We start from the raw sequence: 21,585 nt of genomic DNA, 5'->3' as shown, positions 1-21,585 counted from the left end.
ACATAGGATAGCTGGATTCTGTTTTCTAATGGTTGGACCAGTTTATATTCTACTTTCAGCTTGCAAGAGACAAGAGTAGCTTGTCTCTTGCCAACACTTTGATCCTTTTGATCATAGCCATCCCAACAGGTGTGAGATGATGTCTCATTGTGGTAATGATTTGAGATATTAGGCAGCTTTTAATATGCCTGCTGGACATTTGTGTATATGTATTGTTAGGAAAAATGTTTCTTCAATTCTTTTGCCAGTGTTAGGTTGGATCCTCCCCTCCTCACCACCCACTGAGTTGTTTGGGATGAGTTGTTAATTTCCTGATACGTTTTGCATTATTACGGCCTTACCAGATAAGCACCATGCTATTTTTTCCTAGGATGCTGATGGCTTTGTTGTTTTGTTGAGTACTGCCTTTGCTATATGGAAGCTTGCTAAGTAGATGTAGTCCAACTTGTTTATTTTTGTGTTTTTAAAGAATTTGATTTTAATTCATTACAAAGGTGAGGAGTTTGCAGACCTGTGTGGAGAGGGTTGGGATGGAGGGGAAGGCAGGTGAGATAATGTTTAATTTTCCCTTCTGTACCCAAGGGGTTAGGGAGGGAAAGTGCACCGTGCACTGCCCTTGGCTTTGGGACTGCATCAGCACTCAGGGATGAATGACGATGGCCTTTTGTGCGACCTCAGAGACCCTTTGGAGTGAAAGAAAGTTTCAGTGTTGTCACTTGAGTGGTCTTAATTGTTCTGAGAAGTTATTGGCATCATTGCACCAGAGATGAGGAGTTCTAAGTTCACCAGTGTGTCTACTGCCCTAGGTGCTTGCTGTGAAGTCTGGCCTGGAGAGTTTTTCCAGCAACCCTTCTCCAGCCTTCCCTGCTTTCCATTCTTTGAAGAGGCACTTGAAGTTCTCTGCTGGGTTAGATGAGCCAACCATCTTGTCTTTCATGTACCACTGGGTATAAGGTGGCCCAGTCCTGTGTTCTGGGGTTGGACCAGCTGTTAGTGATTTCTCTGAGGTCTGGGATGAAGTGCAGAGGTCTAGAGGGGGAGCCGAGAATTCTTACCCGGGAGTTCTTTAGACCTTGCTCTAGTGTATGCCAGCTGATACAGTCAAGCCCAACCTGCCCTCTGCACCAGCCAATGCACATACCCGTGACCAGTCCTGCCCCCAGCCCCAGGTCTCGGGAACCAGCAGGTGTTGCTGCTTAGCCCCGCCTAGCTCAGCCCAGCTCAGCTACCCTTAGGCCTGGTTCTCTTGCCCTCTGTGGGGTTGGGGGTGCCACGCTGCAGCTTAATCAGGGTAACTACCAATGACCCCTATCTGGCCCCAGTCACATCCCACTCCCTGCCTTTGTTTTCATGTGTGCTGGCTGATGCTAGGGTCTAGCCTGGCCTGCCCACAGCCCAGGCTCTTGCGTGAAGCCATAGGTGCTACAGCCTAGTCAGGGTGACTCCAAAGAATCCCTGCCCCCAATGTGGTATGACCCTCAAGTGACCCCTATCAGACCTGCCCTAAAACATGGCTCTTGAAAACACCAGTGGTACTGTGACCTAGCCTGGCCCTGTTCACCACCAGCCCCAGATTCTCAGGCATGCCTGAGAGTTTCTTGGCCAGAAGCAGGGAGACCCTCTGGGTCCCCCTGTCTGATCCAGCCCATCTCAGCTCCCTGGATTACCGAGGACTGGTCTGGAAGCCCCTAGAAAGCATCTCATACATGTAAAACAAGCCCTAAGTGGACTGCACTCTTATTTGCCCCAAGATCCCCTTTCCTGGGCAAAGTGTCTGATCCCCATAGTGGTGGCCACGGCAGTAGGCTACCTCTGACTGGCATCTACTTTTCTCTTTATTGCCTCTGTTATATAAGATCTTTAAAAACAAAACAAAAAAGAAACAAAAGAAAAACCCTCATTGTCAAGACTAATGGCTTAAGAGGTAAATCCTTTTTTTTTGCTAGTTTTACAGATTCATTCATACGTTGAAATCAATCCATTTTTACTTAGTTTTTGTGTGTAGTATGAGGATCCCATTTTCATTCGAGTGTGAATGGCTGATTTTTGTTTCCGCAGCACCAATGATGGAAAAGGCCGTTCTTTCCCTGCTGTGTAGTGATTCTGTTCATTTCTGTGCTCCTGCGCTTGTCAGTCCATGTGGCTCTTGTGCTAGTGTCATGCATCCATTTAAATGATTTGTTTGAAAGGCGGTGAAGGGCCAGGCTGAGGCCAGAATCCAGGAATTCGTCCAGATCTCCCACATGGGTGACAAGGGTCCAAACACTCGGGCCGTGTTGGGGAGCTGGATTGGAAGCAGAGCTACAAGGACCAGAACTGGCTGTCTGATTTGGGATGTTTGCGTTGTGCTACAATGCAGACTCCTCCCTTTGATTATTGTAGCTTTGTAATAAAGTTTGAAAACAGGAAGTACAAACCCTCTGTTCTCTCTCAGCATTACACTGGCTATCTTGTATCTTTTATGGTTACTTAGGAATTTTGGGATTTTCCCCTCATTTCTGTGAGGAATGTCAATGAAATTTGATAGGAGTTGCTTTAAATATAGATTGCTTAGTGTAATGTGGACATTCTTTCCATTCATTTGTGTCTTCACTTTTTTCAGTGTTTAGGACTTTGACATACTTGGTTAAATTTGTTCCCAAATATTTTCTTTTCTTGGATACTTTTGGAAATAAAATTACTTCTTCATTTGTTTTTAATACTTTGTTAGTGTGTGGATGCAATTGAGCATTGAATGTTGACTTTTGTTTTGAGGTTTCACCTAGTTTGTATTTAGTGATGTCATTTCAGGCTTTTATGTCAATCATATGTCATCTACAGGAACAACTTAGTAGTTTGTTTCCCAATTTGGATGTGGTTTCTTTTATTTGGTCTTATTACTCTGACTAGGTCTGTTATGTTTATGTTAAATAGAACTTGCCAGAATGAACATTATTGTCTTGCTGTTGACTTCTTTTTCTGTTATTTTTAGGATTTATTTTTTATATTTACTTGAATGTAAAAGTTACAAAAAGAGAAAGAGAGAGAGACCTTCCTTCCACTGACTTATTCTTCAAATGGCTACAACAGCCAAAGCTAGACTGGGCTGGAATGGGCCAGCGACTAGAGCCAGAAACACCTTCCAGGTCTCCCACATGATGGGCGCAGGGGCCCAAGGTTTTAGGCCATCCTTCACGTCTTTCCCAGGCCATCCTCAGGGAGATGGATCAAAAGTGGGTTAATTGGGATTCAAACTGGGGCTACAGGCCAGAGGATCAAGATGCCATACCACCATGCTGGCCCCGCTTGTCGATTTCAAAGAAAGAACTCATCAGTGTATGGGAGAGTCATTTGTACCTCCATGTTGATAGCAGCTCAATTCAGAAAGCTAAGATACGTAATCAACCCAGTTGCCCATGAACTGATGACTGGATGCACTGTAGAATAGTACTTAGCCATAAATGAATGAAAACTTTTGCAAATAAATGGATGTAATTTGAAACCATTATGCTTAGTGAAATAAATCAGTCCTCAGAATATAGATGTTTTCTCAGTCTCTGATAACTAATATTCAGAGAGTAAAAGTGTGATCTGCATGAGTGAGATTGGTATGCTGGGATTTGATGATTATTTACACCCAGAGGAAAAGTAGGTTTTGTTTTTTTTCTTTTTTCTAGTTGCTATGTGATATCTTTACTTAATGGAATATTAAGCCTGCTGACTGAAATGAAATGAAAATATGCTGTTGTAAGAATTAGGAAAGAAAGGTTTGTGAGGTATGTGTGTAGGCAGGAGGATAGAATGTTAGAATGATATCATTATGCTTCTAAATTTGTATTGTTAAGTATGTGAAAGTTGTTCACGTTATATAAATAAGTAGAAAAAAGGTTTCCACTTCCGTTTGCTAATGTGGGTCACACATGTTAACTGCATATGTGGAATATACACAGCCCTCCTCGTCTGGGTGAGCGGTTTTCCTTCTGTGATGTTGGAGTCAGGTGGCTACTATTTTGTTGAGGGTTTTGGTCTTTGTTGGGATATTGGTCTTTGTTGTGTTTTTCTGCTTTTGAAGATGATGCTAACCTCATAAAAGGAGTTTGGGAAGATTTCCTCCCTTTCAGTTGTTTTGAATAATTTTAGAAGAATTGGTGTCAGTTGTATTTGAAGATTTTGGTCGAATTCGGCAGTGAAGACGTCTGGACCGGGCTTTTTTAAAGATTTAGTAATGTTTTATTACAAAGTCAGATATACAGAGAGGAGGAGAGAGAGAGAGAGGAAGATCTTCCATCCGATGATTCATTCCCCAGTTGGCCTCAATGGCCGGTGCTGCGCGGATCTGAAGCCGGGAACCTGGAATCTCTTCCTGGTCTCCCATGCGGGTGCATGGTCCCAAGGCTTTGGGCTGTCCTCGACTGCTTTCCCAGGCCACAAGCAGGGAGCTGGATGGGAAGTGGAGCTGCCGGGATTAGAACCGGCGCCCATATGGGATCCCGACGCATTCAAGGTGAGGACTTTAGCCACTAGGCCACAGAGCCGTGCCCTATTGACTTTTTTGATATTGTGAATTTTTTGTTTCAAAGCTTTATTTCTTCTCAAATTTTATTTACTTTTAATTTTGTGTTTTGGGTCTTGACTTTTAGCCCTTGAGGTGCATTGGCAGACACATTACTTATTTGATGCTTGTGTGTATATTTTTTTGAGAATTAATTTATGTATTTTTTAATTGGAAAGTGGTATTTACAGAGAGAAGGAGAGACAAAGATCTTCTGTCCACTGGTTTGTTTACTGCCCAAAAGGTGCAGTGGCTGAAGCTGAGCCAGTCCAAAGCCAGGAACTTCTTGTGAGTCTTCCACATGGTGCAGGTTCCCAAGGCTTTGGGCCATCCTCGACTGCTTTCCCAGGCCACAGACAGGAAGCTGGAATGGGATACAAACTGGCACCCATATGGGATCCTGGCGCATACAAGGCAAAGAAGTTAGCTACCAGGCTATCGGGCTGGGCCCTGTAATTTTTTGATAATAGTTGCGAATTCCCTGTTAGCACAGCTTTTGTTTTAGCCTGTGAATTTTGGTATGCTGTGCTGCAATATTCATTTAGGTCCAAGAATTTTTTTATTTTCCTTTTGAATTTTTCTTTGACCCACTGTCATTTCAGAAATGTGCTCTTAGTCTTCATATATTTCCATACCTTCTAGAGTTTAATTCTTGCTTTCCAGCTTCAGCCGATTGTGGCCAGAAAAGACACGTGGTGTGGTTTTTCTGAGACTTGATTTATGGTCTGGCATGGACTTGCGGAGGTTTGATGGACGGTTGTAAAGCTGTGTCTTCACACTGTGGGATGAGGTGGTCTGCAGATACCAGGTCCATTTGGTCCGTAGGTATGTTGTTAACTTTGGCTCTCTTTAGTCAGTTTGTCCACTGATGACGTGGGTGTCGAAGCCCCCGCTGTAACTGGGTCTTGGCTTCGTTCTCCCTTCAGATCCGTGGTCGTTCCTTTCAAATAGCCAGGTGCTTTGGCGTTGCGTGTATTTACATTTTCCACAGTCACCTCTTCCTGTGGAATTGATCCCTTAATCATTACATCTTGCTCTTCTTTACCTCTTTTTTTTTTTTTTTTAAGATTTATTTTATTTTTATTACAAAGTCAGATATACTGAGAGGAGGAGAGATAGAGAGGAAGTGGACCTGCCGGGATTAGAACCAGTGGCCATATGGGATCAAGGCAAGGACCTTAGCCACTAGGCCACGCTGCCAAGCCCTCTTCTTTACCTCTTAATATTTTCTGTTATGGTCCATTTTTTTTATGATATTAAGAAGGCTATGCCTGTTTGTTTTGCTTTCCATTAGCAAGAAATTTATTTTTCCATCCTTTCACTTTGTTTCTTTGCTAATGAGGTTTAGTACTTGCAAGTAAGTAGCAAATGGATGGATTTGGCTTTTTTTTAAAATTTAAATTTTGTTGTCAAAGAGAAGAGATTGTAGAGCCATGTGTTCTGGGTGGGATGGGATCTCTGGGGAAGGGAAAAGACCTCGCCCTCCCTCTGTGGCCATGGAGTAGGAGAGGGGCAGATGTTGCCAAGCTCCTTGCTGCCAGATCACATCAGAGCCAGGGGACAGAGATGGTCTCTAGCTTTTGTCCCAGGGACACTGATGGGAGTCAGCATGTCCTGAGGTGTTAGCCTGAGTAGTCACAATTGTTCTGAGATGATGTTGGCTTCATTGTACCAGATGTGAGGCATCACTTCCCATGCTTGTCAATCCTATGTCTGGATGCTTGGTCGATAACTTGGCCTGTAGCGTCATTTAATCTGTTCTTTCCGTCTTTAACAAGACGCTCAAGGTCTTCTCTTCAAGAATCAGAGAGCCTGATTGTCCCATCTTGTGTGTGTATCCCCAGTGTGTTGTTTTTCTTTACAAGCAGTTAGCAATGGGGGCGGCCCATTCCTTTAACAGATGCTTGAGCCCAGACCACATGTCCATGAGCTGGTCTCTGAGGTTGGCAAGGAGTGAGCCAGGATCCTCTTCTGAGTCTCCCCTGTGAGTGTAGATGATCAGGACATGGGCCCTTCCCTGCTGACTTCCCAGGTCCTCAGCAGGATGCTGGATCAGAAGTGGAGCTGCCATGCTCCAGCCAGCATCCGTATTTGGGATGCTGGTGCTGCAGGCAGTGGCTTAGTCTGGAACACCACGGCTCTGACCCTCAATGTTATTTTTTTGGTGAATAACACCTTGGTTCTCTCCCCTTTTCAATAAATACTCTTATTGTTTGTGTTGAATTTCCTTTGGACTTTTGCTGGGAATTTTTCTGCCTTCATATTGTTTCATTTTGTTGATGCTCATTGTTTGTTGTAACACATCATTAAGCATTATTTGTAAGGCTAGATGAGTGGTCACACAGTTTTGTGTCTTGTGTTTGTTTTGTGGAAGGTCTTTGTTTTGCCTTCATTTGCAGATGAGGACTTTGCTGCGTGCAGTGTCCTGGTTGGATTCTTGGTGGACTTGGACTGTGTCTCCTACTCCTGTGGGATTTCTCGTGTTTTCTTCATGCACGTGTTGGACTCAGTTCTTGTCTGTCTGCTGCAGTCTGACCGTGATGCGCAGTGGTGAAGATGTGTTGTGATGATGTGTAGGTGGAGTTCTGTGTGCTTCCCGCACGTCGACGTCGCTAGTATTCTGCTGTTACTCTGCTGAATAGGCATTGTATCCATTCTCTCTCTCCGCGCACTCAGTTCCCAAGTATGTGTGTTTGGTTGCTTGCTAGCATCCTATACATCCTTAGCACTATTTTCACTTTTTCTGATTTTTTTGTAATTCATTTTTTAAAATCTGAGATTTTTCCCAGATTAATCTTTTAGCTTGTTTCTTCTGCCTCACCAAATCTAGTGTGTAGTGTTTGCTGTAATGAGTTCATTGTTTCTTTTTTTTTTTTTTAAGGTTTATTTTATTTTTATGGCAAAGTCAGCTATACACAGAGGAGGAGAGACAGAAAGGTAGATCTTCCATCCACTGATTCACTCCCCAAGTGACTGCAACGTTCGGTGCTGCGCCGATCTGAAGCCGGGAGCCTGGAGCCTCTTTCAGGTCTCCCATGCAGGTGCAGGGTCCCAAGGCTTTGGGCTTTCCTCAGCTTCTTTCCCAGGCCACAAACAGGGAGCTGGATGGGAAGTGGGGCCACTGGTATTAGAACTGACGCCCATATGGGATCCTGGTGTGTGCAAGGTGAAGACCTTAGCCACTAGGCCACTGCACCAGGCCCAAGTTCGTCATTTGTAATGTTGGAATTTGATGTCTCTTTAAAATCTCAGTCTCCGCTTATAATTTTTTAACTAATGTCTTTCAGATTTCTTTATCTCCTTTGTTTGTGTCCGTGTTTGTGTTTAATGTTGCGATGCTTTTAGAAATTTATTTTCAGACGTTTCATCAAACTTTGCATGTTCTGATGTTGAAGTGTTTCTCCTTTTGGGAATCATGATGTCTTAGTCTTACATTCATTTTTAGACATTTATGGGACCACTTGTTGGTTTTCTCCTCTGCTGGCTTTTATCTTTGGTTTCTGTGCGGCCTGGTGGAGTGACTGCTCCTTACTTGGATATGCAGAGGGTAGCCAGGGAGCTCTGGACAGTGCTCCAGGGTGAGGTGAGAGTCCAGGGTAATCCCCAGTTGGCCGTGGTTCATCTGCTGTTTGATCAGCAGACAAGTGGGTGAGAGTGATACAATCATATTTGCTAGAATAATCGATCTCACCTCTCTTCCAAAGCGAGCAGTACCCAGGTTCCCCCTCAGTGATGGCAGCCCCTGTCCATATTGGCCCAGGAACCTCACAGATGGTCTGTGTGGCCCTTGGTGTGAGCACAGAGCAAGATGACGATGTGCTTTGGGCCATTGGGGGTGTTTGTGTCTGTGATGTCAGACATGTGAATGATCAGAGACCCAGATCCACAACACACCCTATTATTTGGTCAGTCGGTGTGCAGGACTGTTACGGTCTGAGTGCAGTGATCCACCCTGACCAGCTGTGGCAGCTCAGGCCCCGACATCTGTAATATGGTGGGAGTGGAAGTGGGTTCCCCCTGCTGAGTCCGTGCCCGTCTGAGTGCCAGAGGGGAGGGGAGTACAGACTTATCTTTCTCATAAAATCCTCCAATTGCATTTGTATGTTAAAGCCACTGGCACCTGTTTTTTGGCATCAAGTTGGCACTATCCCTGCTGGTCAGTGGGAAATGGTTAGGAGGAAATTTGCTCTTCCTCCCTGGAGACAAGGAACCCCACAATGGCTTATTTCAGCACCTGCTGTCCTTGGGGCTCACAGGGTTCTGTTCAGGCCTTGTTAGCTGTGCTGGCTGGCCTGGCTGGCCTGCGTCTGCTCCCACGTCACTCTCTGGAAGCTGACGTCGCCCTTAGTTCCCACTGTTGGGATTGCTGGCTGTGTCTCAGCTTGTGCAGTACTGTTGCCATGTGCACGCTTCTCTATGGTGTGTCCCTGCCTCCTGTAGAATCTCCATTGCAAACTTTGAACTTGCCGCCTGAAAACACACTACCTCTGTTGTTGTTCTGCTGGTCAGAATTGGCACATCTTTGTCCCCTCCAGCTGTTTGGGCAGTCCCTGTCTGGATCTTGATGGTTGAGTTCAGTCTCCTTCCTAGTTACAAGCCTGTGGTGATTTTTTGTTTTCTTCACTGATTCTTGGTGTAGGGTTTCTTGTTTCGTGAATTCATCCGTTATGTCATCTACTTTATTGATTCATGATAAATCACAATAGTTTCTTACAGTCTCAGGATTATTTCTTTGGCATTAGTTATGTTTGAACTTCCATTTTAAAATTTTATTTAGTTGAATTCTCCTTATTGCTTTTGTTAGTCAAACTAAAGACTTGTCAGTTTTATCTTTTGAAAAACCAGCTCTTCCATTAGTTAATTTTCTTTTATCCTTCTTTGCTCTTTAATTTTTGTTATTTCCTTCCTTAGCCTGTAGTATCTAGTATTTCTAGGCAGTCTTCTATGCATTTAAAAAGCATTCCAGCAAATTTTCATTATAAAAATTAAAAGATATTATAGGTTAAGCAACCCTTTCTGAAATAATTGGGGTCAAACTGTTTCAGGTGTAGGATGTTTTTCTGTTGTAATGCTAGTGAAGCAGTTGCAGTTCAGTAATCTGAACTCTTACGTGCTCCAGGATCTTAGTCTTTCTGAATATCTGATCAACAGCCAACACACTTCAGTTTTCAGACTAGGGTCATGCAGTATGTATATGATTTCACCATAGAAATACATGCTAGTTTCTTACATGTGCTGTACATTATGTGCAGCCCTGTGGCCGGAATAAACCAATAAAGAAGTAAAGAGACAAGGCTGGGCGCCTGATTTCATCAGTCACCTGCGTGACTGCGTGAAAGCCTTTGCAAGCTGTGGAGTGGAATCAAGGCTTTGCTGGAGAGTGTTCGGAGACCCTCGGCTCGGGACAGGGAAGCCATTGGAACACAGAGCAGATACAGAAGTAGTGGGAAATGGGAAGAATCTGTCTTCTTTGGTGGGAAGGAAAATATTAAAATGAACTGCCCCTTGTATAGTACTGTGTAAACTGCAGAAATCATGGAGCTACTATGAGTTGAAGTCTTTTAAAAGACCTGTATGTAGTGTTTCACATCCTTCATTTTTACAATATTTTTCTTCACATCTTAATTTTAATTGATTACATCTCTTTTATTGCTTTTTTTTATTGTTATTTAGTTTGTGGAAGGGTCATCATCAGTGTTATTTACTGGAATTTAACTTCAGTGCTTTCGGTCTCTTGCTCAAATGCATCTTATTCAAAGAGTAAAGTGTTACCATGATTTAGGGTGTTCACGTTTCTGTGCCACAAATTTCACATTTTGGTTGTAAGTAGTTACTGATGTTCTTCCTTTGCAGCCGTCGTTTCTTGGTTGCCTTTGTAGTATCTTTTCTTAAGTATTATTTAATGCATTTATTGTCACAACTTGAATATTTATAAAGGTTTTTCCAGTTCCTGTAAGAATGTAACTTATGTTTGATAAAGTGCTATCTGACTACTTACCCAGAATCAGCATGAAGGTAGAAAAGAGACAATTATTTCCCAAAACTGGTAGTCATTTCCATTTACTGATTCTAAAACTTTTAATAACAATTTTGCCTTCTACATAATGACGACTCTTGCATCTTACAGACTTGAACCAGACAGAGATGCCCAGTGTTTCCTGGGTTGGAGGTGGTGATTTGCTTTGCTCTTGTGCTGAGTGCAGGATTTCACCCCCAAGTATGCATTAGGTTAGGTTTCTCTGTGTTGTTCATGCTTGCCATGATTAGGTTTGTAAGGTACCTACTAACATCATGTTAGAAATCTTGGACATAAGGGTATTCTCAATCTACTTTATAGAAAATAATAGAATTGCATATTCTTATATGTTATTCTCCCCACCTTTTAAAAAAGATTTATTTTTTTTTTATTGGAAAGGCAGATTTACAGAGAAGGAGACAGGAGGATCTTGTGTCTGCTGATTCACTCCCCAAATGCCTGCACTGGCTGGAGCCGAGCTGAAGCCAGGAGTTTGGTCTCCCACGTGGGTCAGGTTTTCAAGGCTTTGGGCCATCTGCTGCTGCTTTCCCTTCCCCCCAAATTTTAAGCAGTAATTACTCTTTCGAAGTTCTGCGAAGTGTTCTGAGATGCTTTGAGAATATTAGCATTAGTTTTCCATCATCCTAACAGTGTGTCATTGGAGGTGTTTTCTTTAAAAATGTTACTGAGAAGATGTTCTAAGGTTTTTGTTTTTGCTTTGCGTTGGGAGAATGGTGTCGTTTCATTTCTTTCTAAGATGGAGTGCTGGTATTTAACCTTAGATATGGTGGTTAAATGTCTTCTTTGGAATTAGCATGCCATTTGGTAGAAATACAATTGTGAGCCACAGAGAAGGTCTATATTTAAACAGTGCGGTTAACGAAAGTTGTTTTTTTTTTTTTTTTCCTTTTCTCTTTCCCTTCTGGTCTTTAAAGTTGAACTTAGCTCTGGTTGCTTTGAAAGTGTTGTGACATTGTTTTAATTGAATAAAACTGCAGAACTGGCATGATAAATCAATACAGAATGGATTTTAATGCAAGGCAAACGATATTATCTTGGAAATTGGTTGCACAAGATAAAGCAGATGGTATGATTAATTTTTTTCATTCTCTACTTGCCACATTTTGCAAAGGCTGACCTTGACAGTCCCAGTTGTACTAGAGTCTGATGGTGTGTGCAGCAACATATTGAGCTGTTGTCTGTTGGTTCTTGAGGACAGTTAACAATTGGTTCATTTTTAAGGCTAGGAAAATTTAGTCACGGATTTAATATTTTGGCTTTAGCTGGCTTAAAATGCTTCCGGTAAGTAAGTAAAAATTGTGCAAATAGATGAGCTGTGGTAGGAACTTTGTAACATAGACCAACTGGTCTGGTACAGGTCAAAATCAGTTAACATACTAATTAGTTCATGTACTAAATAATCTCCAGTCATAATGCATTTAGTAATGTATTTGCTTACTTAGCTGGGAGATAGAATGAGACAGAGGTTCCATCAGCTGATTTACTGCCACAGCTGGAAACTAGAAACTCAGCCTAGACCTTTCATTTTAGTGGCAGAAAGTCATCACTGCAACCAGGAGCCCTGGTTCTAACCTGGGTGTTCTGCTGTGGTATTTATGTCACGTAACTGGTAGCTTGATCACTGAACCAACATTTACTCGCATAATGCATTTCTAGAAATTTTTTTGTCATGTTTGAGGTAAATAATGTTCATCTAGTAAATGAGTTTATCTGGACAAAGTTCTGAATACAGCACAACAGTTACTAAAAAGCAGCTGAGTAGGATATTTATTTTTAGAAATTGTCAAAAATAGGGACTGCTGTGCCGTAGCAGTGCCAGCATCCCCCATGGGTGCTATTTTGAGTCCTGGCTCCTCCTCTTCTAATCCAGCTCCCTGCTAATGGCCTGGGAAAAGCAGAGGAAGAAGGCCCATGTACCTTGGACGCTGCACTCAAGCGGGAGACCTGAAGGGGGCTGTAGTCTTGCCCTGGCGTCCCTCAGCTGTAGTTGGTGCAGCCGTTTGGAGAGTGAACCAGCAGGTGGAAGATGTCCCTTGTTCTCGCTCGCCATGTCTTTGTGTCTCTCTGTGTTCCCTGCTTTTTCTGTAACTGACCTTCAACTAAGTGAATCAATCTTTTACAAAAGCGTTTCCGAGTGTAAAGTAGGGAGTATAAGTGTTTTCCCAAACTTGTGAAGATCTGGAAGCTTCTTTGTTTATGGGTTAATTTCAACTCCTTATCAGCTAGTAAGCCTTAAATAAAAATTTTGACTTGAATTTGAGGATTAAAGCCTGGTTTTCATTCTCCTGAAAGATGCAGAAATGAAACAGAATGTGAGTAGTGGTGAATGGTGGTTACTGTCTGTTCAGGTTGTTTTCAGGGAGGACGGAATAAAGTTTTATCCAGTATCTTATGATAAATGTGTTAAGTTTCCAAATTGCAGAGAAGTAGGAGGAAGAGCTTACTGGAGATGCAAAAGGCCTGGCCTGTTGATAGATTCTCTGTGATTTTTTTTCCTTTTCCTGAATCCCTCAACCCAATTATTATCCCATTCTGTCTGATGTTACGTCACTTTCGTGGTTACATTAAAAGGCAGCTTCTTCAGAAATGGTGAATGACTGTGTGGTAAGGATTAGTAAGGTAGGTATACCAATGAGCACTTGAAGTAAAATAGGACACAGTGAGGGAAAATCTGCTCGAATACATCAGAGTTCCAAGAAGCAAGATTATAAATTACTAGTTTTTGATCATCAGGTGATCAGGGATCAAAACTGGCTTTGAGATTCCCCCCCCTCCCCCCAACCGTGTGTTTGTTGAATACATAGAGGGCTACCTGGAGACAGAGCTCTAACGTTTGGGACTTGGAATCTCCACTACATTGCCCGGTGTTTGCTTTGTGGGCCAAAATAATAGAGTGTAAGTTAGGAGTTAGGAGTTAACTAGGAGGTCTAGGGACTTTCAGAGACTGCATCTAAACTCAGAATTTTCTCCCTCAAGAAGTGAAACTCTTGGTTTTCTAGTAATAGTAGATATTTGGCATAAGCTAATAATTTTCCTGGAGGCAGTCAACATCATTTTAGATTTTACATTATTTCTAAAGTGATTTAGTTTATAAGAGTTATTTTTACTTTGGTGCTAGGTTTCTATTATGTCGCACTCTTTACCCAACAGTGTTTTTCTCTCAAGGATGAATGCGTTGTCTTACCCCTTTATCTTGGTTGTACCATGGTTTCCCTATTAGTACCCTTCTAAACTTTTAATGTTGACATGTGAAGCAATGGAAGTTTGAATTGGGGGCTTTTGTTTCTGAGCGGCATTTGTGCACAGCCAGTGTTGACTGGAGCTGCTTGCCAGAAATAGCCATCTTTCACGAGCAGGGCTCATGCTGAAACTGGAAGTCTGTCTTGTTGGCTGTTTTCTAGCTAATGTAACTGTAGCCTGCTACTTGCACGAAACTTACTTGGCTCTTGATAATCTGGGGTGGGATTTTCAGTTGTCCTGTGTATGTTTTCCATCTTGGTTTCTGTAGCTCTTGGTGTCTGAACCTCAAGCCTCTCTGGATTTAGTTAGTGCTCCATCTCATTCTGTGTCATTCTAAGCTCAGCTGTGAAATAAGGTAACATTTTGGTGGGCTCTTGATTCTCTGCCGTGTGCCAGATTCTGCTGGTTTGCCTATATGTGTGGTGCTCAGTGCACATACAACACCCAGGGACTTGGCATGGCAGTTTTACCGGAGAGTTTTATCCTTGTTTTATATTCGGGGTTTATTGGATCTAACTTTTTAATTTCTGTTATAATTTTTCTTAGAGTTTGCCTACAAGTCGGAATAAATGTACTTTCTGAGTTTAAACCTAGTTTTTATTCAGATTGGCCTCTTGGGAAGGCCACATTGACTTGGGGCTCTTCATTTTAAGTACGGTTCTTGTTGAAATGGATACAGTAAGGGTTTAGTTTGGATAGAGAGGTAGATAAGGTCCTGTGTGTTGAGAAAATGCAAGAATTCAAGTTGTCCATGAAGGGCTGATTTGGGCGAAAATTTCAGTATTTGGGCTGTTGTGATAAAGATAAAATGCTGTGCCTCTCCGTTTGGGCTAAGAGAAGTGTTGGGATCTCCTGAGAGCTGGAGGCTTTCTTGAGATGACCCCTGGGTGTCCCACCTGCCCTTGGAGAATACTGAGGCCTTCGTGGCAAGAAGAACCTGCTTCCAGAGCCTGGCAACTTTGCCTTTTTGCAGAATGGTGTTGGAAAGAGGAGTGAGGAAAGTCACCTATGGGTTTTTGTGGAATTGATATGTAAACAGTTTTGCATTTTATGCAAATAAAGCACTTTTCAGTTTCAGAATCAATTTGTTACCACTTTTTTCTTAAACTTGAATATATAAAAACACCAGAAATTTCTCTTCAGGGATGTTCATTTTCTGTTTACCCAGTTATTTATATCACTGTCCTGTTAATGTAAAGAGACTTTTCTTGGTAAAAAATAGTTCAAGATAAAAGTAGACATGGATAAGAGAAAACATAAAATTGTGTACAGAATTTGATGAAATTTTTGTATTAATTTAGCACAGGGTCGAATCCACTTTTGACCTCAATGTTTTGCTGTATAACCCAGACTTGTCTGTTAGCAGTTTCCTGAGAGCAGATTTGGAGAAAGTGTAGCTTTGCTGTTTAAATGAATAAGAGAGTTTTTTCCCAAGGATTTCTGTCTAAAGGGCAGCCAGTGTATAACATAATAAACAACCTCTTTAGCACCTTCAATTCCTAACAGGGTTCTGGGACTTATTAGGAAGGATTTGTATCCTGAGTAGCAACTGATAGTTGATCAAAATCTTTACTACAGTCTGGTTTAGATGACTTGTTGATGGACAGTTGATTATGGTATCTGTTTTAGCTGTACTGTCGTTGCTGATTCGTACTGTGTTTTATTAATGCATATGAGGATTTTGTGCTAAAAGTGGTCAAAACAATAGTGATGTTGAAATAAATTTGTGGACTATAGCTGTCATTTCAACTTAGAATTTAAAAAAGTTGTTAACTTATGTATAAATGAAATACATATATACACACATACCTGAATGTAATTGAAGAACTGTAAATTCTTGCAAATGAATAATTTGTGTTGGCTTTTTTTTTCCTAGTTTAATTTTGTTGGAAGGATCCTTGGACCTAGAGGGCTTACAGCTAAGCAACTTGAAGCGGAAACAGGATGTAAAATAATGGTCCGAGGCAAAGGCTCGATGAGGGATAAGAAGAAGGTAAGTCCTTGAGAAAAGGGCAAGTCTTGTGAATAACATGCCTCTGGATGCAGATAATAAAGTATCTAGGTCTTTTATACATACAGTACTCAGGAATTTGTGCTTTTAAAGCTTTTACTATTTTCTCTTGTTAGTCATTATTTTTCATTTTAGTGAACCAAAATATCAGTTGATAGGACTTTCACATTTACACTAGGGAATACTGCCATTTGGAAATTAGTCCTATGGTGGTGTTGTGTAATGAAAACATGTAACTGAAATCGTGAAAAAAATTGAAGATTTTGGATCAACGTGCTTCTTTCACATTGGGATAGAAGACATTAATAAAATAAAAGCTTGCATTTGACATGAATGACTGAATTTTACCAGTATTTGGTTCTAAATTTTCTAGGTGTTTTAAAATACATTGTTGATTTCTTTTTTCCCCCTTGACAACTGTTTTATCTTTATTTATTATTTTTGATCATTCTTATTAGTATAGTTTGTAAATGCCCAACTATTTGTTTTTGTTAACTGTTGTTGGGAAGGTTTAGGCTTGTTTCTTTTATCTGGTAATACTGTACGCCTGGGTACTTAGGAAATTTTTGTATCCAAAGTTGTTTGGAGGGAGGATTTGTTGTTGTTGTTATTGTTGTTTGCCTTAGTCCAGCTCCAGCTGAGTTCGGAGCTGGAGAAGGGTGTGTGGAGTCGGCGATAAGAAAAGACATGGGCACGGTGCCCTCTTGCTACAGCTCAAGAAGAAGCTGTCCTTTTTATTTACTCAGACACATCACAAACCTCTGCACAAACGTTTGATTTTTTATCTTTACCTTCAGAACTAAGCCAGCATGCGCAGATGTTCAATTAATTTTTACTTCATGGTCAACCAGGTGCTCTTAAAGATAATTCTGTAAGTTACTGTAATTTCTTTAAAGCAAGCCATTATTCATTCTTCAGAAGTAGCCATTAGGTGACAGTCAGAACTCCAAGGCCAAGGCACAGGTGGTCACCTACTACTCAGTAAAACATTCCTACTACAATTCATTTTCACAACTTATCTGTCTCTTAATGGGAGAAATACAACAAAAGAAAAAACAAAAAGTTCTGAAACAAAAAGTTTCAAACATTAAATCCCCCTATAACTGCAGGCTCTACAACCTCATAAACAATCAAACAATAATCAAAAGTTTATCTCTGATGTTAATAAAATCGCCCTATATTTGCTCTAGTTAAAAAATTATGAAAGCAGCTAAAACAACTACATTTTCTATGCTCTAAAGAGTTGCAAGGACAGACTATCCTTTAAGGTCACAGTAACTGTATTTTTTGCCATAGCAGTTTCTGCTCATACTCCCTTCACTTCCATTACTTTGTAAAATTCTTATCAAGCCGTTTCCCGGAAGACATGCTATATGTCTGGGCCAGATTTCAGGGCAGTGGGTAGGCACACACAGTAAGGTGTCCAGAAACAGCATGGGTTTAATTGTACTCCTGTGTGCAGTTAAAGGCCCACTCACTAGGACATTATCAATAACATTAATTCTCAAGCTCACGTTGGTTGCAAAAGCCATCTCACAGGGGCAAACAGTGCCTCAATAGATTACAGAATTCTTAGCGGGGTGGTTGAGTGTCCATGCAAAAAGGGGGTGAAACAGCGTCAAGGTGGTCAGAGAGAAATCCGCCGGGCCCTGCCAAACAGGGGAACTGTTCTCTTCACACCTTCGTGCCATCCACACCTACTGCGTGGACCCCAGCAGTTGTTGTTGGAAATGTGTTGATTTGAATGGTCGGCTTGCGATTGGAGTGTGGTGAGCGTACACTGTAGCCTAAGTGTTGAATGCCTTTATAGACATGCTGGAGTGAAAGTCAGACCCGCAGACGGAGCCTGGCCTCTAATAGGCCTGCATTCTCCACGTTCCCTGTGCTCTCCAGTAAGTTACTGAAAGCCTGCTTTCTCTTGTGGGTTGAATGTAAGTGTTCTTTAAGTATTTATAGATGTTTCATTTACCTTTTGATTAGCATCTTCAAATGAAAACATTCTGAATCAGTTGTTTTGTAATCTTTTCAGATAGAAGAATATTTCTATGAAGTTCTGGTTCCCAGATTTGGACTGAGATAACAGTACTAATTTAGTTGCCAGTGGACGGCGAGTGAAGTCTCAGCTACGGAAGGACTGCCTGTTTTCCCTGAGATTTGCGTATTCCCATTAGTCTGAGGAGATGCTAGCTCATGTGGTTAACTGCCTCTCTCCCCACCTTGAAGTCATAGTAGAGCTGTCATCATGGCTCTTCACTCACTCACTCACAGTAGGACTGGAGTATGGAGCCATAGTTAGACATCTGGAATAAAGATGAATTTTTGCTGGTTTGGCCAAAGACAGTAACTAGATTGCTTGGGTTTGAATCTTGGTTTTACCAGTTAGCAGCTTGATGACCTTGGACAAATGTTTTTTTCTGAGTTCTTATCATACAGAATTGGAATAGTGTTGTCACTTGTCTCTGATACTGGTTTTGATAATCAGTGAGTTAGAAAGCACTTAGAACAGTGTTTCTTACATGGTGAGTGAGTCTTTCATGTTAATGACGGTTCTTTATAAATTTAATCTTACCATTGTAGGTCTGATAGTCTTGTGTTTTTCAGTTTTGGAAATTTTAGTACTACTTCTTATTTTGAAATAGTTTCCATTTTCTCATAGTTTTTCTGTTTTGTTTCTTCAGTTTGTTACTTCCAGATTCTGTCTTGACTGCTTAGTCTTCCCCATCCCCAACTAAAAAATTGCTTTCTTTGAAAGATTGGTGGTTGGGGGGCTTGTGGAAACAGGAGGATAGGAGGCAGAGAAAGCGTGTCTGCTGCTTCATTCCCTCAGTGGCTGCAGTGGTTCAGGCTGGCCCCAGCTGATTCAGACTGGAGCCAGGAATGGGAAACTCCATCTGTGTCTCTCACGGGGTGATGGCGACCCAGGAACTTGGACCATCTCCCGCTGCCTCCCAGGCCATCAGCAGAGAGCTGGATTGAACCTGTGTCATAGGTGCTGGCTTAAACTGTTGGGTCACACTAGCAGAGCTTTTTCTTTTTTTCCTTTTCATTGAATTGTATTATTCGATATCTATAAATTTTTGTCGTTCATGTAGAAATGTTTCTGTAGACATTGACTTAGGAAAATTTGTGTCAAGTATTTAAAAGATACCATCAGGGCTCGGTGCGGTGGCCTAGTGGCTAAAGTCCTTGCCTTGCACACGCCGGGATCCCATATGGGTGCAGGGATTCCATATGGGCGCAGGGATCCAAACCAGCACCGATAAGGGATCCCAGTGCGTGCAAAGAGAGGACTCCAGCCACTAGACAGCTACGGCAGGCCCAATGATTTTTTTTTTTTTTTAAAGTGAAAGATTTTTTTATTCCCTTGTTTACCCCTTCCTAGCCCCTAAATGGTGGCAGCAGCCAGGACTTGGGCCAAGCTGAAGCCAGAAGCTTTCTTAGATCTCCTACAAGGGAAGCAGGGATTCAAGGATTTGGGCCATGTTCCTCCACTTTTCTCAGGCCCTTAGCAGGGAGCTGGAGGGAAGTAGAGCAGCTGGGACTTGCACTGCCACTCCTGGCGGGATGCCTGTATTACAAGAGGCAGCTGAACTTGAATCCCTCAGCACCAATATTATAAATGAAATGCCTTTTGCTATTCCCAAATCTTGACAAGAGTTTTAACCTCAGAGCTGATCGTGTCTATTTTGCTGGATTTCCTTGGTGTTTGGTACATGGAGCTAGAAGGAGTATCTGTAATAGGAGTGACTATTCATTTCAGGAAAAAAAGGTGGTGCATCAGTGTCCCTGAAGTGATTTGGCAAATACAGGAAATTGTGAACACTATGTATTTTTAATTCTTTTGGGAACCTAGGTAGTACTGTGGCATTCTGAACCTCCATTCTTAAGCAAATGGGTTAGTATTGCCTCTTTAAGCTTCTGAGGTCATGGTGGGATCAGTGGTGTTCATTTGGTCAATGGTCCAGGGTAGCCTGGAGCCCGGGGGCAGAGACTGCAGTGATGGGGCTTGGGGTGCCGCCCAACCTGTGCGTGCCTGCTGGCGCTCCTCTGCAGGAGACAGACGGCTGCATGCGGGATAACAGGGCAGGGAGAGAAAATACGTAGCAAATGAAAATCAGTGCTTCTAATGAATACTTCTTATGATTTATACAGTGTGTATTTTATACTCAGCATTGCTCTACTTCTGAGTGACAGAGCTGCCATCCGCTGGATCACTTACCAAATGCCCACAGTGGTCCCAGGCACTCTGATAGGGAACGTGGGCTAGGCAAAATGCCTCCTCCTTACATTTGTGTTAATTAATCTGAATTCTAACACTCATGTATTATCAAGGAGACCACAGAACCTCAAGAAGATTAATTCAGTTGGCCATGAGATGTCCAGCCTTGTGCTGAGCTGCCTAGACTTCCCACCAGAGGAACCAGATGTAGTTGCTGGATCCACTGGCCTCCAGCTGACTGCTAACACACATCCTAGAGGCAGGAACAGCTCCTGGCTTCAGCCCAGGTTCAGCCCTTGCCATTGTACTTATTGGGCGAGTGAACCAGGAGGATGGGTTTTCTCTCTCCCTCCCTCTCTCCCTCTCTCCCTCCCTCTCTCTCTGCCTTTCAAATAAGGCTTTTAAAGTTTGAAGCCAGGAATGAGGCATTTCGCCTCGTGGTTCCAGAGCAGCACAGCTGGATTCCACCTAGCCCTGGCTGCTGACTCCTTCCTGCAGGCGTGTCTGAGGCTCACGTGCTGGGCTCCTACCACCAGCTCGGAGACCATGCTCGGAGACATCGTGTTGGTGTCTGCACACGTCACCTTTCTTCAGTCCCAGGAATTTTGCAATAATGAACCATTAGGTGGGAGCTCTTTCTCTCAAATTAATTAGAAGAAATGTTGAGTCTGAAGTCTATGCTTGGTCTGAGATGTGCTACCTTCTAATTATAAACCATTTCTACCAGTGGTAGCCTCAAAAATATTAGACGTGAACTAGGAAGCTGATGGGAACATACTTTATAAAATCTCTGAGGACTTTCTGTTTTTCCTTCAGTGTTATGTTTGAAGCTAAGTTATGGTTTGAAATCCATGTGTAGTATTTTCATAATGCACATATTCTATTAACTTTAGAAGACCCTGTGTATTCAAGGATTTGAAAATATGTATATATATATTAAAGATTTATTTATTTTTTATTGGAAAGTCAGATATACAGAGAGGAGGAGAGACAGAGGAAGATCTTCCATCTGATGATTCACTCCCCAAGTGACTGCAACAGCTGTGCCAATCTAAAGCTGGGAACCAGGAACTTCCTCCAGGACTCCCACACTGGTGCAGGGTCCCAAGACTTTGGGTTGTCCTCGATTGCTTTCCCAGACTGTAATTAGGGAGCTGGATGGGAAGTGGAGCTTCCGGGATTAAAACCGGTGACCATGTGGGATCCCAGTGCATTCAAGGTGAGACTTTAGCCATTAGGTCACCGTGCCAGGCCCAAAGATGTATTTCCAAAAAATTCTAGTTATATTTTTCATGAACTGTTTGGAGTATACTCTCATAGTTCTGCTTTGTATAATGATCACTTTTCTCCTCAGCCCTACTCTGTCCTATGTCAGTTTACTCAGTGCTCTGTATCTCCAGGACTTTGTGCTTGGCTAAGAGAGTTCCAGGATCAGGTTCCTAGGCAGCTTTGATGGTAATAGCAAAGACAAGGGAATCTAGATTTTTCACACTTGTGGAACACTTTTCATCAGCACTCTGATGAAAGAAGTTGAGTAAGTTCAGTTT

The 21,585-nt window shown here is 42.1% G+C and overlaps 1 protein-coding gene across 6 annotated transcripts in view; it reads left to right on the top strand.

Moving 5' to 3' along the window:
• The window catches only part of QKI (QKI, KH domain containing RNA binding), a 143,205-nt gene that overhangs the window by 39,522 nt on the left and 82,098 nt on the right, over window positions 1-21,585 (top strand). For all 6 annotated transcript variants that reach the window (XR_009244292.1, XR_009244272.1, XR_009247620.1 and 3 more), the window contains exon 3: window positions 15,685-15,801. Coding sequence is in view for 3 of the 6 variants with exons in the window: in XM_058654874.1 (XP_058510857.1) it covers window positions 15,685-15,801 (117 nt within the window). In the remaining 3 variants the exon portion in view is untranslated. The remainder of the gene's footprint in view (window positions 1-15,684; window positions 15,802-21,585) is intronic.

Source organism: Ochotona princeps, chromosome 1 (genome assembly GCF_030435755.1).
Source record: "Ochotona princeps isolate mOchPri1 chromosome 1, mOchPri1.hap1, whole genome shotgun sequence".
In the NCBI taxonomy this organism is placed as follows: domain Eukaryota; kingdom Metazoa; phylum Chordata; class Mammalia; order Lagomorpha; family Ochotonidae; genus Ochotona; species Ochotona princeps.
Note: the sequence above shows the minus strand (reverse complement) of the source record. Positions and strands in the feature narration are given on the sequence as shown.